Genomic DNA, 14200 nt, shown 5'->3' on the forward strand with positions numbered 1-14200 from the left:
GTGTGGCTTCACCTGCCGTGGAACGTGAGCTCGGGAGCCCCCAGGAAGGGCCGGCCAGGCTCCCCAGGGCCTGCCCCCCCGACAGAGTCCAAGCATGGCACGATCCCCTTCGACAGCCAGGAGCCGGGCCACCACACAGCTGTCAGACTGTCTGCCAGCCTGGGTATTTTTAGGGTGTCCTCCTTTTTGTGCCCAAATCTGAAATGTCTGGATACTTTTTTCCTAATGGTGGTTCCAATTCCTCATGTATCTAATACTCATTTGAAATGATTCATGGAAAAATGCCTTAGCTACCAATTCTTTTTGTGCCACAGACAGTGTGGATTTTAAATACTGAGATATCTACACACACACTCAGAAGCTCAGCTACTACAGTCACGTCCAGACAACAACCCAGGTCTTACCGAAACCCTGCCTCTGTGTGTACAGCGCGGGGGCCGGGAACTCTCCCAGGAGGAAAGCCAGAGGGCAGCCACAGATACAGCCAAGAGGTTCCGGGCGCGACGGCTCCAGAGGGGCACCTCCCGGGCCTGCCCCACGGCCAACCGCCACGGTCACCGCCAGAGGGCCAAGCAGCCCAGGCCGGGGCAGTGGGCCCAAAGAAGGCCCCTCATCTCCCAACCACCTTTGCTTGGGTGATCGGGCCCCGTCTAGCACCGCTGGGACCTCACCAAACAACCAGCAAGTCCCCCCGCCCTTCACATGTTTTCCTTGCCCTTTCTCCCTCCCAGCCAACTCTGGAAACCACAACCATTTCTCCACAAAGCAGAAACAGCTGCGGCCTAGGCCCTCCGCTTGGTTCCACCTTCCTGCCGGGTGCTTCCTTCAGGAAGCCTGGAGCCACCCCAGCTGCCTTCTTGCTCGGGGGCAGGTCCCGCATTCACTGTCCTTCTCCAAGACGATGACAATCTAATAATGACCGCGGTCGTAATCACAGCGGCGGCAGCATTTACTGGGAACCTACTACGTGTGTGTCACCGGGCCACTGCCGCTTTATGTCTCTTGTCATGAAAGACAGTACTGCATGTGTAGTGGTTGGGAGCAGAGCCTCTGTGGCCCTGGCAAGTTATCAAATCTCCCTGCCTCCACTTCCTCATCTGTCAAATGGGGCCGTGAAGCACACACGTTTCCTGTGAGTGTACACTCACGAGGGCACACGTGTCAAGTGCTCAGCACGGTGCCTAGCGCCCAGTAAGTGCTCAGGAAACGCCATCACGATCCAATCCTTACAACTGCTTCGTTACCACCCCGTTCACAGCAGAGGCAGCAGACGCTCAGGGAGATCTGAAACCTTGCATAAAGTTCTCGAGCTCCATGAACGCTGTTTGTGCCCAGACCCCTTGACTCCTGGGCCACTGCATTACCAGCCTGCCATATTTGCTGTATGTCCGCAGGATTTCCCGTATTTTCATGATGGCTGTTTTGAATGAGCTGGGGTGCATTGTCCCTCTGTTTTCTGTGACCGTGGGGGCACCGGAGAAGTGGGCCTGGTGATGGAGCAGGCATGAGGACCGCAAAGTTGATGAGACCCAGCGCCTCTCAAAGGCAGCAGCCAGCTGGGGTGGGGGCCTGGGAAAGTGGCAGCCTTCACTCTTCAAAGCTGTAGGTCAGCTTCCTCCGCCATGTGGCACAAAGCCCCTTGGGCTCACTCCCTCTCCAGGGCCTGCTGAGTGGTGGAAGGCGTGCTGATGATGCTTTCTAAACCAAGGGCCAGTCTTACTCCCAGGACCTTTAAGCACGCAACTCTTGAGCCCCCAGACAGACCCTGCCGGGCGGCCATGTTGGCCACCAGCCAAGGCTCGTGCCAGCATATATGATGTTCTAGGCAAATTATAAAAAAGCATCCTCTCTAGGGAGAAAAATTTTAAAAGGCAGCCCTCTGAGTAAGACCAACTAGAAAAGGCACCTGGTCTTCAGGTTGACATGACCTTGTGTTTGTCTCCCACTTGTGCCCTTCAGTGGGTCCCCTTGTGCAAAACCTTCACATCTGCTCTTAGCAGCCCTGCTCCCAGCCGGGGAAGGGTTAGGATCCTGTAGAGAGAGCAGCAGGCCTGGGTCCTGCGGCTATGCAACCACTAACCTACCAGAGCCACAATGCTCTTGTTGGTAACATAAGCGGACAGGGCAGAGCAGGCCTTAGATCCCTACCAGCAATGGGAACGGTGGCATCACCACGATCATAAGAGGTGAGAGCTACCATTGACGGAGGGCCCGTTTCCACCCAGACACCGTCCTGAGTACTTTTCCTTGGAGCCCTCGCTCACTCAATTCTCACGAGCACCTTTCCAGGCAGCTGTGAATACCTGTTTTTATAAAAGGGGCGACTGAATGTCGGAGAGCCCAGGAAGTGAGTGCTAGAGCTGGAACCCCCGAGACAGAAGCTTAAATCCACTCTGAGCCTCGACGACCCCGGGCCACCCCCACCCAGGGTGAAGAGCACGACCGCAGGCCAGGGCCAGGCTTCTGTTTGTCGCATCACTCCCCCTGAGCAGCCCCGGGGAGACCCCTACCGTTCGTTGTTCAGGGCCATCCTCGGGGGGTCCAGGTTGGGGTTCTCCATGGATTCCATCTGCGGACAGCGCAGGAAGTAGTAGAGCGTGTGGAGGGCATCGGGGGACCAGGTGATGGGCTGCGGCGGCTGGCGGGCCTGGCGGGCGGGGCTGGAGCCCGGGCACAGCGGGCGCCGCCCCTGCATGTGGTGCATGGCGCGGGACACCAGGTCACCTGCGGGGAGGGCGGACGGGGAGAGAGAAGTTTGAGTTCACCACCCCCATCCTTCCAAGGCTCCTCGTGGCTCCAGAGAAACAGCTCCCCTGGCCGCGGCATGTAATTGCTGTTAACCCCGGAGCCAAAAGGCGGAGGTGGGGACAGTCACCTAGACACACGAGAGCAATTTCACTTTCCTTTCACTGCCAGTCTCGCCTGCACAGCCGAACTACAGACTTGGCAGGGCCAGTCTCCTTCAGAACTTATGCTAATGTGGTTTCTCTTTCAACATCCCCACTCCCTCCACCACCACACGGGCCTTTCCCCAGCTCTTTGACCAAGGCAGTCCTGGCCTCCGACACCCAATGCCAGGCTGCGTGGTGGTCCTCTGCCGTGCCGTCTGGCGCAGAGCCCAGGTGCTTCTGCGGGGCAGGTCCCTCCATCTGCAACAAGTCAGGTTGGACGACCGCTGCCACCAGCCCTGAGTGCTCACTGTGTGCTGCCACCAGCCCTGAGTGCTCACTGCGTGCTGCCACCAGCCCTGAGTGCTCACTGTGTGCTGAGTGGTTTCCCAGGTACAGAATTCCATCTGATCCTTTTAACGCTGGGGCCCAGTATTATCCCCATTTTACAGGTGATGAAATTGAGGCTTATCTGGTAAACACACGCTTAACTGACCCCTATGTCTCCCCAGTCACAGGGAGGCTGTGGCGCTCAGAGCTTAACCAGCCAAGGTCCTGTGGTTAGTAAATGGTAGGGTCTAGATTTGAATGCAGGCATGAACTGAACTGTGACCCAGGCCTGACCCACTGAGGTCTGTGGGGTCCTCGGGTCCCCATATCCTGCGTTGTGTTACTACCCAAGTCGAGGCTTTTCCATATCCCACTGGCCTGGGACAGGAAATGTCCCATCATTGTGTGAGGCCACAATGCTGAGACAGGATGGGCCACGCAGCCCCAGGCATCTGCGGGCCCCTCTGTTCTGGGAAGAGTGGCACCCTTCCATTCTCCTCAGGCCTGAGAACTGAGGGGGGCCTTGCCTGTGGGCCAGCTTCCCCCGACCCGTGGCAGTTCCTTAGAGATAGCCCTTTCCAAAGAAAGCCTCTGGACAAGGCTGGCCCTAAGGCGAGAGAAACGAGCAGGTCTGAATCTGGTGAAGGGCATTCAGTGTGGCAGAACCAGCTCTTTTATTCAATTAACCTTCAGGATACAGCCTCTGTGAGTCGGGTTCTCTGCTCGGCTGCGTCCCGAGCACCCTGCACGGGGTCTACTGAATGACAGGTGCCCCCGAAACATTTACAGAATCAAGAAATAGCCTTACACATTCATTTCATTTTAAAGTACAGCTTCTGGTAGGGCTTGACCTGAGCCCATTAGTGGCCAAGTTCTCCTAGGACAGCCTCAGTGACGGTGTCTGGCTTCCAAGCAGGGAAATCTCCTAGAACTGGAGATCTCCACTAGCAAAGAGACCTCCGTGCCTCCCTGCCCTTCCTTTCTCCACACCTGACTCTGCTTGTCCCTGTGACTGTAGCTCGCTGCCTGGGTACCTTGTGACTTACGGACACCTGGCTCCCATCTCCCAGACTGATTTAATTGGTCTGGGCAGGACCCAGGCAACCTCTTTTGCAGAAGTTCCCTTGGTGAATCTCATGTCCAGTGACGTTACGGAATTGCCAGGTTAACAGATGAGAGCCCAGATTCCAGAGTCAGATACACCTGGCTTCCAATCAGAGCTCTGCTATTTCCAACCATGTGCCTCACAGAAGTTTCTCATCAGAGCCTCCATTTCCTCATCTGTAAAATGGGATCTACCTATCTAACCTCAACATTGTGAGGATTCAAATAAATAGTAAGTGTAAAGCGCTTAACATCACGCTTGGCACAGAGTACTTGGTGAAGGTGAAATACAACACTATTATTATTACTGTCCTATTCCTATCATTCCTCTATCCTCCAGGCCACCTTCCACGGTGCTCTTCCTTCCCGGATTCTTTTCCATGCAGTCAAGCCTTGCCCTGCATTTCCCAGGATGGGCGGAGTCTGAGCCCTAAGATGCCAGGTCCCAGCCCTGCCCTCGGGCTCCTGGGTGGCAGAAACTGGCGTGGACAAGCCCCAGGCCAACCTGTCTCACAGCAGTTAGTAGTATGGCTAAGTTGGCTGCACTAAGCTGAAACCTGGCTTCCATTTCTCCAGGTCAAAATATCATACCTTTTGGCAGCATCACAGGACCACAAGGAGGCGAAGTCAGAGAGTCCCTGACAGCATCAAAGAGAGACCTTGTGGAAACACTTCAAAGGCTTGACAAGGTAGAAGCCATTATCATTAATTATGTTTATGATCGTCTTATTGTTATTGGCGTAGAACCCTTTTGGCAGCACATTTCCAGCCAGAATGCAGGCAAGAAAATCAAGGAAGAAAAGGAAGCTACCCTTAAGCATTCCCTAAACGGAAGTCGGGTACAAAAAGAGGCCTTCCAAAGAGTGGGGGTGTGGGAAGGACCACGAAGGCAGCAGAATGGCTGCTGGAGAGGCAGGTCCCCCGCCTCTCCGCTCCAGGCCCAGCTGCGTGCCATCAGTCCCTCAGACCAAGAAGCAGGTGCCCGCAGACAACTGTGATCAGGTGTCTGAACACTCCCGCTGCTCGGCAGCCCTCCTTTCCGGCCAAAGCCAGCCGCTCCCCTTGGGTGTTCTCCCCAGGGGGATCTTCCTCCCTGCCACTTCATATTTTCTAGGCTGGAGAAATGGACTAAATGTCATCTAATCTCCACAACCTCCCTGTGAGGGAGGTATTTCCATTTTACAAACGAGGAAACAGGCTCACAGAAGTTAGATGATTCGTCCTGGCTGTATTAGTAAGTGAACCAGCTTGGACTCAACCTGGGGACCCTGAATCCCAAACGCATGCTCTGCGCCATGGCTCATGAAAGTGTGGTCAGTGCCCTGAGACAGGCCTGCAAACTGTGTGTTACTGTTTGATATTGGGTCACAACAAGCTGATTCTAGAAATTGAGAGTGGGCTTTAAAAAAGTCTCATGGCAATTGGACAGAGTGATCTTCTAATAATTTTTTAAAAATAGGCTTGCATTTTACATGTCATTGGTTTCATGCTTCTTGACATGCGTTTTCTATTCTATTTTGCAAAGGTTTCAGTCTGCAACAGAGCGGGGGCCCAGCACCCATGTCCGTGACCGCAGCGGACTTGGAAGTCATGGCCCAGACCGGCCTGCACTCTTGCTTACTGCAGTGGGTGCTCTGAGCTGCTCCAGAAAGCACCCATGTCCGTGACCACAGCGGACTTGGAAGTCATGGCCCAGACCGGCCTGCACTCTTGCTTACTGCAGTGGGTGCTCTGAGCTGCTCCAGAAAGGTCCTTGTACTTGAGCATTAGCTGATCCTAAGCTCGATGAAACCTCAGTCTGAAGCCCAGAAACGCTCACAAGGCGCAGAAAAGCAAGCCCACACTGCTGGCTAATCAGGAGAGCCTTGGTGAGAGGTGCTGTGGGCTTCTCGTCTGTCCAGCCCTCATCACGAGCCATCAAATAAAAACAGCAGACAAGGGGCACCTGGGTAGCGCAGTCGTTGAGCGTCTGCCTTCGGCTCAGGGCGTGATCCCGGCGTTCCGGGATCAAGCCCCACATCGGGCTCCTCTGCTGGGAGCCTGCTTCTTCCTCTCCCACTCCCCCTGCTTGTGTTCCCTCTCACTGGCTGTCTCTCTGTCACATAAATAAATAAAATCTTTAAAAAAAAAAAAAACAAAACAGCAGGCAAGAGTCTGCAAGGTGACTCTTCAAAATGAGCCTGTACCATCGGCTACCTTTAAAAAGAAATGCTTCATTTTGTTTATGTGGTATTCCCTCCCATTTACCTTTTTGTGGGGAGAGAGGGACAGAGAAAAATACAAGTGCCTACATTCCCTCTGCAGCTGGGCCTGATGCAAGAAGGAAACTTCTAAACCACCTGGCAGGCCGGTCCTGGCTAGGTGCAGGGAGTTAATGCCTGTTCAACCCGCGGTAAACTTTTAGGTACAAGGAGCTCAGTGCCAAGTATCACTAGCCTCATTAAGTTCCTCAGTCTCGGAGAGAAAATCTGCATTATCGGCCTCCACCTTCGTCTCCTCCCTCCTTCACAGTGGGTTAGCAAAAACCCTGGTTTCAGGGTGGGGAGGTGGGGCAATGTGGCATATGATCCAGCCTGTTTGGTCGTCTGTGAAAGGATGCGAAGGGGTATGCTTCTTCCCTTTGCCCCGAGGAGCGGCTGGGCCAGGGTGTGGACCCATCCTAGGTGGGTTTTAGGAGGCAAACCCTGGACAATACAGAACTCATTCCTACACACACACACACACACACACACACACACACACACACGGTGTCAGGTAGTATTCTAATCATGGGGCTACAGTACAGCAGGGAACAAAACAGAGAGAGAGTCTATTCTCATGAAGCTGACATTCTATTCAGGAGAAAGAGTAAATATGAGATACATTTTACAAGATACATTTTACATATTTACAAGTGGATATGAGATACATTTTAAGTGGTGACCAGTGCTTTGAATGAACTCAAGTTGTAAGGGGGGAGCCTGAGGAATGAGAACGGGGTGCTCATCTATACAGGGGATGCTCAGGGAAAGCCTGTCTAATAAGGTATCATTTGGGCAGAGACTTGAGGAAAATGAGATGAAGGACCAACATGGCTGAGTGTCTGGGGGAAATGGTCACAGGCAGAAGGGAGGAGCCAGTGCAAAGGCCCTGGGGAGGGAGGATCTCGGTCAGGAGGGAGTACGGTCCACGAGAGAAGAGTAGTAGGCAATGAAGCCAGATCATATATTGCATTCGGGCTGTGGTGAAGATTTTGGATTGTGCTGAGAGAGCTGGGAAGCCATGGGAGGATGGAGGGATAGTCAGCAGAGGAGTGACACAATCCAATTTGTGTTTGACGTGGCCCTAGATTGGGCTGAGTTGATAGGAGTGGGGGAGGCAAAAGGGGTAAACTAAACTTGGGATATTTTTAGAAGGTAGAACCAATAGGGGCTGAATTATAAGGGCAGAATGATGACAAGCCCTTCTCTTGAGGAAAGTCTCTGAATGGTCCTCCCTTTGCCTGGCTGTGGACTGTCATGGGCACAGAGGCTGCCATGGTAAAAGGCAAAGGATCAGACTCCAATCCTGATCTCAGCTGCCTGAGATGCTGGTGGCCGGGCTGCTGGCCACATCTAGGAAGCCCACAGCCCCAGACAATTAGAAGCGTGGCCACTTAAGCCAGATGTACCTAAGCCTACTTCCTACAGGGTCCTGGGGCAGCCATGCACTGGCCCTGACTTCTGTGATGCCCCCAGGAGACAGAGAGCTGGAAGTCTGCTTTCTCTCCCAGCCCTATGATGAATCTGCCTTATGACCTTGAACCAGGCACTTTCTTTCCTGCTCTGGGAAGGAGGAGGAAGGAGGTGGGGGAAGAAGGATGGAGGGAGGAAGCTGTTTCCTGAAGAAGCAAAAAGGTTGCCATTCACCATTCAGAAAGCTCAAAGAAATCACAAGTGGGAAGGGCCAAAGCAGAGTGAAACTGCACCTGTTTCCACACCGTGCACTTCGACCCCTGTGTGTGTCCCCACCGGTCACTGGGCGGTCTCATGGGGCCACAAGGGAGAACTAAGGAGGTGGAGTGTGCAGTCTGATTTCTTAAATAACTGGAACAGCGAGAGAGAGATCAGGAGATGCATGAGATTTCTTGCCTAACAGTCTCTTTTGAAGCAGATGCCAAACAGTAATGACCTAGACTAAGGGGTTTCCAACTGTATTCTGCAGGGCTCTGAGATCTCAGGAGAAGCCCAGGGCCACTGCAGGGCTGAGGCCATCCCAGCATAAGCAACTTCTGCCAGAGGAGCTCTGCTTTTATCTTCCATTCTCTACACTGAGATTTCAGGGGGCGCTTTAAGAAGGAATAGCAATTGTAAATGTGGAGCAGTGTGGCCCAGGCAGGTGAAACGAATGAACGAATCGGGCCACCTGTAAATACTGAGGTATATGACAATGCCGGAAACACGTGCTGCCCACTTTGCTGCTCCTTAGCTCCCCCTGATCGCTGCCTTGCAGGAATGGGGTGCAGAGGCACGAGGTCATCTGATTTTTCAAGAGAAACCAGAGATCCAGATCTGCCTATGACTCAGCCCACATGCTAACCATACATGCTTGTGGGCCTCCAGTTTGCCATCTCTGGCCTAGAAAGATCTGGCTTTCAGAGACAGTGTGGAGGAGGGGGAGGAGGCTGGAATCTAGAAGGTGAGCTCTTCCCCGACTTCTCCCTTAGAGCCAGCTGGACTGGGATGCCCCACACTTACTCAGCTCTGAGATGCTTCCCACACAGGTGGCCAGGAGGGACTGCTCCAGGGTCCGGAGCTCCAGCTGAGCGTAGGCGTCGGCTCGCTCGTCGTGGCCCAGGGACCCACCGTTGTAAGGGCTGAAGTACGCCGGGAGGGAGAGGACACCTGTGGGGAAACAGGCAGACAGGTAAGTTCAGGAAGGAAGCCAAGGTCCACAGGCCCAGCCCTGCAGCTTCTGATAGAGCAGGGGTGGGGGTGGGGTGGTCCGTGGGCAAATCTCAAAGCTGTACTTGAGGACATCTGAGTTCTCCAGAAGCCAGAATGAGGAGCAGCCCGCTTGTAGATGCGGTTTCTTGGAGCTGCATAAGGAACTAGCCTACATGAGCTCATGGGCCATAAAAGAATTCATTCACTCCTTTGCTTCTTCATTCACTGAATATTCAGAGCGTCCTTGGCCCAGGCCCTGTGACATTCAGGATGCTGGGGTGACAAAGAGACCTGGCTTTGCCTTCAGGGACCTCAGGGGATGTGAATGTCCACCGTGTCCACCCAAAGGGTGGAACCCCCCCCCCAAGTCCTCTCACTTCCTCATGTTGCCCCCTTTCCTTCTTTCCGGTGAGGAAGGGATGAGGACAAACCACAGAGAAAGGGATGCTGTCTTCTGCACTCCAAGAAGGGGAAGCATCCCAGCCACTGGCCAACTCCAATTAGTGTTTTTCATTAGCACTGCAGTGCCGGAGGGACAGAGCTGTCAGAAGCAATCCCAGAGGGTGACAGCCTGCAAATTTCTCCAACTCAATGTGTGGCTTCTTAGAAAGCACCAGAAAAGCAAAATCAGAACGGCTTAAAATTACATGTTGGTTCTTAAGAGCCCGTGGCCACAGAGATTCCCAGCCTTCGGTAACTGCCGTTTCTTTGATCAATGCATCTTTGTCCGACACCCCCTGAACTTTTTTTTTTTTTTAAAGAAAAATACCCACAGGAATTTAATCGGTCACTTTTGGGAAGATCTCTTAAAATTCCTTGAGAGAGCTGGAGAGCCCCTGGGATGTGGCCAAATCCGGGTCAGAATTCCCTATCCTGCAAGCAGAAATGTAACGAGGATGGCGCCAGCCAGAGATGGTAAAGCAGAAAGGTCAAGACCGGGCCTTGGACCTGGAGCATTTGGGTTCCTGATTCCGGCTCTGTCACTTAACCAGCAGTGTGATCTTGGGCCAGTGACTTCCTTCTCTGTGCCTCGGGTTCCTTGCGCGGTAGCTAGGATAAGGCAGGATAAGGCAGGCAGCTGGTTCGCAGCGTAGCCGTGAGGACGAACAGAGCTGTGATGCCCGTGCTTGCACCATGCGCGCCTCCGAGGAAGGGCTCTGCAGGGAGCTCTTGCTGTTATTTCTACTATGCACTGGGAATGGAGGCTTAATTTACACCACGAATTTATTCTTTCTGCAAGGTAGCCACTGCTGTCTCCAATTTACATATTGAGGGACCGACGTTCAGAGTTTGAATAACTTGTTCAACTTAGTGGAAGAGCCAGGAGCTGAATCTGGATGTGACAGGCTCTCAAATGAGTACATGTCCCCCTCTAGTAAGCCCATGTCTGAGGAGCACCCCACTGAGGCTCACCTATGGCTGCCCCAGTGCGGTGGCCCGTGCGTGTGCCAATACCGGCGTATTACCACTACCCGGTTCACCCCAGAAGCCCCCCGCTGTCCCACGGGGCAAACACGCATGGCAGTCTTCCTCCTGCCCAGACCTTGGCGGTGTTCTCTGACCTCTCTGCAGGCTCAGCTGACAGTCCGCCCTGCCCTCTTCGCCTGGCCTCCCCCTGACCCAGCCTCCCTGCCTCCTCTGTGCTGCCTTACTGCCCCCCAAATCCCCCGTCACCCCTCCCGCCTGGCAGCGGCCCCTCCCATCACATCTGGGTCCCACACGGCAAGGCAGGGCATCACAGCACTTCCTCAAAGCACTGTTTCCAGTGGGGGAAGGGGGAGGGCATGATGGGGTTCCTCCTGCTCCCCAGCCCTGTGCCCCAACGCAGAAACTCTCCCTGATGGCTGAGTACCCAAACACATTAGGAAGAGCTGGCTCTGAGCATTAAAACAAGTAAAACAAAAGAGAATTCGCTCCCCTCCAACACACACACACACACACACACACACACACACACACACACACACACACACTCCAACCCACAGAGCAAACATTTGGGAGAGTTTCCACACATCGAGGGGTCCTGTGCAGGCTCTGCTCCCCCTCCCTTCTTCATTATTAATCTACGGAAACAACACTGGGGACATGTGGATCAAATTTACAGTGCTTAGAGCAAGGGAATAGGAAATTCAGCTGATTTGTCAAAGGATTCCCAGAGAGAAATATTATGTCAATGGGTCCAGTAACAGGAGCTGGCGGGTCCATTAATAATAGTTCCCATTTTCCTAGTCATCGCCCACCAAAGGGGCTTTCATTTCATATTGTGGCAAAAGTAATTATGAACCTATTATTAATAATAATAATTGATGGCATCACAGCTTTTGCATAGAACCTTTTGCTTTTAAGAGATGTTTAGCATTGAGCAACGCATTCTGCCAGCGCGAGAGGCAGGGCGCTCAATGTCAGTAAGGGCCACGGCCGCCTGTCACTGAGGGCTTCCTGTGTGCCAGGCACATATGATCCCCTTTAATCCCCCAAACTTCATGACGTACTCTCTGCACCCATCTTGCAGATGAGGAAACCAAGGCCCCCAGAAGACTTGCCCAAGGTTCCTGAGGGGCAGACACTGTCGTGGGGCTAGAATTTCAATCTCTTGGGTCCCAGACTGCTGAAACCAAATGACGTCCTGACTGCGGCCGCCTTGTCCTTTGAACAGTCCCAGGAGATTTGTGAGAAGAAGGTTCCATTCTGTGTGGGCCTGGGGTTTGACAGGAGGAAAGAGAAACTAAGAGCCAGAAATGGGACTTTCCTTTTAATGGGTCCCCGGGCACCTCTCGCCAAAGATCCCTGGAGGCCTCCCGTGGAAGTCTGCAGATGAAGGCTGTCCCCTTATTCCCTCGGATCTTTCCAGTACACAGCTCTACAACTCGTGCTCCAAATCTGCCCCCACAAAAGCCTTTTTTATGTCAAATTCATATAAGGCTGTTCCGCAGCAGCTCTCAATGGAGATGGAAAATCTTTATGTCCTCTCAACACCTCAGGACCTTCTTTGCCCCGCACACATTCCCAGCTTTATGATAGGGGCTGCCAGCACAAGGCCATTCTGGAAAAAGGGATTTCTCTCTCTCTCTCTCTCTCACACACACAGCCAAAAGAAAAGAGCATCCCTCTCTTTTTTCCCCCATTTTTGTAAAATCCTTAGGAAAAATTTTTTATTTCAGTCCCGATTAAAAAGCAAGCATGGTGGACTGTTTCCCTTGATGAGTTAATAAGGACATCCTTGATCAATCCCTGTTGAACTCTCTGAAAGTGACAGAGAAAACCGTCATGCATCACTCCATCATTCCTGCGAGCGATGTGACCCACGGAATTGCAAGCGGTAGGAAGCAGTTATCCTTTACCTCCCTGTCCTGTAAAATGAGCATCTCTGTTCAAACAATGTTCCCCTCGAATGTGTTCCAGCGGCCTGTGAACCTCTGCATTTCTCAATCTATACACAGAACCGTCACCTTCCCTCACTCGATTTTGCTCAATCTGGTTGCCCAACTCCCGAATCTCGGAACTCATTATCTCATTCCCCAAAGCGCGGCTGCCTCCTCCCCCGTCCCCTCCTGAGCACAGCACCACATCCGCCCAGTTGCACAAGGACAGCCCGTGAGTCATCCTCATCCAGCCTGCCTTCTCCTCCTCCATCTACCCGACCAATGATCAACCACAAGCCTCACTGCTTTGACCACTGGGGCATCTTAGAACTCCACCGCTGCCCTGACCCCAGTCCAGGCCACTGTCTTTGCTCACCAGATACTCACCTGCCTCCTCCCACCAGTCTTGTCCCATCCTTGCCGTGCCTTACTCTGGTCAGTACTCTTACTCACTTTGGCTTGGTACTCCTCAATGACTCCCTACTGCCCCACAACAAGGGCAAATCCCTTTCCACAGGTAACAACCGATCATTTTCTTTCTCTGAAATTTAGGCACAAAAACAGTTCTACCAGTGAATGGGGGAAATCCCCAGCACCTCCCAGGAAATCGGGGGAGTCAAGAGGCTTACACATATCTGATCCCTATGTCTCCAAGCTGTTTTGTGAGTTGGGTCCCTTGGCTCTGCGCCAGCCCTGGGTTTGGAAAAGCAACACGCTTTCTTCCCAAGAGATTCTCCACCAGTGCCCAGAGAGGGCGCCACTGAGTGAGGTGGGAAAGCCGCTGAGAGGAGGCCTGAGAACCGTGCCTTCTTGTGGGAGGTTGCCAACCAGGAATCAACCTGGGTTTCAGTTCGAGGGGGCACCAGCACCCCCAAGCAAGCAGCAAGCCAGAAGCAGATGGGCCGCACACGGGTTGACAAACCAGACTTCCAGTGCTAGGGCTTTTCAGAAGCAGGGCTCAGCCCAAAGGCCAAATCATTGGGGATTTCATTCTCTTCTCTGTGAAACACTGGGGTAGAGTCGTGGCTTCTTGAGTGTTCTGCACCGGGACCCTATGGTCCGACTGGCCTGTGTGCTGACGTGTAGCGCTCAAACCTTCTCCCTGCTTTCATTCCACTATCTAACCTCCTAAGTGTCAACAGCGGGAACGAATAGACCCTGTTGTTATGATTTTCTGGGGTTTAATTCCCCCCACAGCTAGCATACCCCCTCCCCAGTACACACACACAATTTTAAATGTAAAGATGTCTTTTTTTGTGAAAACTGGATAGATTTATGGTTCAGCTTTTCTGACCGGCCATCAAAAAACCATCAAGACTGTAACATAACCGTACGCCGGAAAAAAAAAAAAAAAAAAAAACAAAAACCCCCCCCCCCCCCCCCCCCCCACTCAACAGGCTATTACCAGCGCTCTCCCCAGACTTGTAAATGTTCTTTTCAGGGCACGGGGACTCCAATGGGCCCAGATCCCCGTGCAAGCCTGTGTCGCCTGCCCCTGCCCGCAACACTCCCCACCAGCAACCGGCTCAGGGAAGCTCATTTGTGAAGGCAGCAAAGGCCACCGCCTGTCTCCTGTTTCTTTAAAATGAAACCGGGATGCCGAGGATTACTC

At 53.1% G+C, this 14200-nt stretch overlaps 1 protein-coding gene across 1 annotated transcript in view; it reads right to left on the reverse strand.

Moving 5' to 3' along the window:
- The window catches only part of ABTB2 (ankyrin repeat and BTB domain containing 2), a 173020-nt gene that overhangs the window by 37258 nt on the left and 121562 nt on the right, over nt 1-14200 (reverse strand). The window contains exons 2-3 of the mRNA XM_019801154.2: nt 9038-9184; nt 2511-2724 (exon numbers count right to left, since the gene is read on the reverse strand). Coding sequence (XP_019656713.2) covers nt 2511-2724; nt 9038-9184 — 361 coding nt within the window. The remainder of the gene's footprint in view (nt 1-2510; nt 2725-9037; nt 9185-14200) is intronic.

This window comes from Ailuropoda melanoleuca, chromosome 16, assembly GCF_002007445.2.
Source record: "Ailuropoda melanoleuca isolate Jingjing chromosome 16, ASM200744v2, whole genome shotgun sequence".
NCBI lineage: Eukaryota > Metazoa > Chordata > Mammalia > Carnivora > Ursidae > Ailuropoda > Ailuropoda melanoleuca.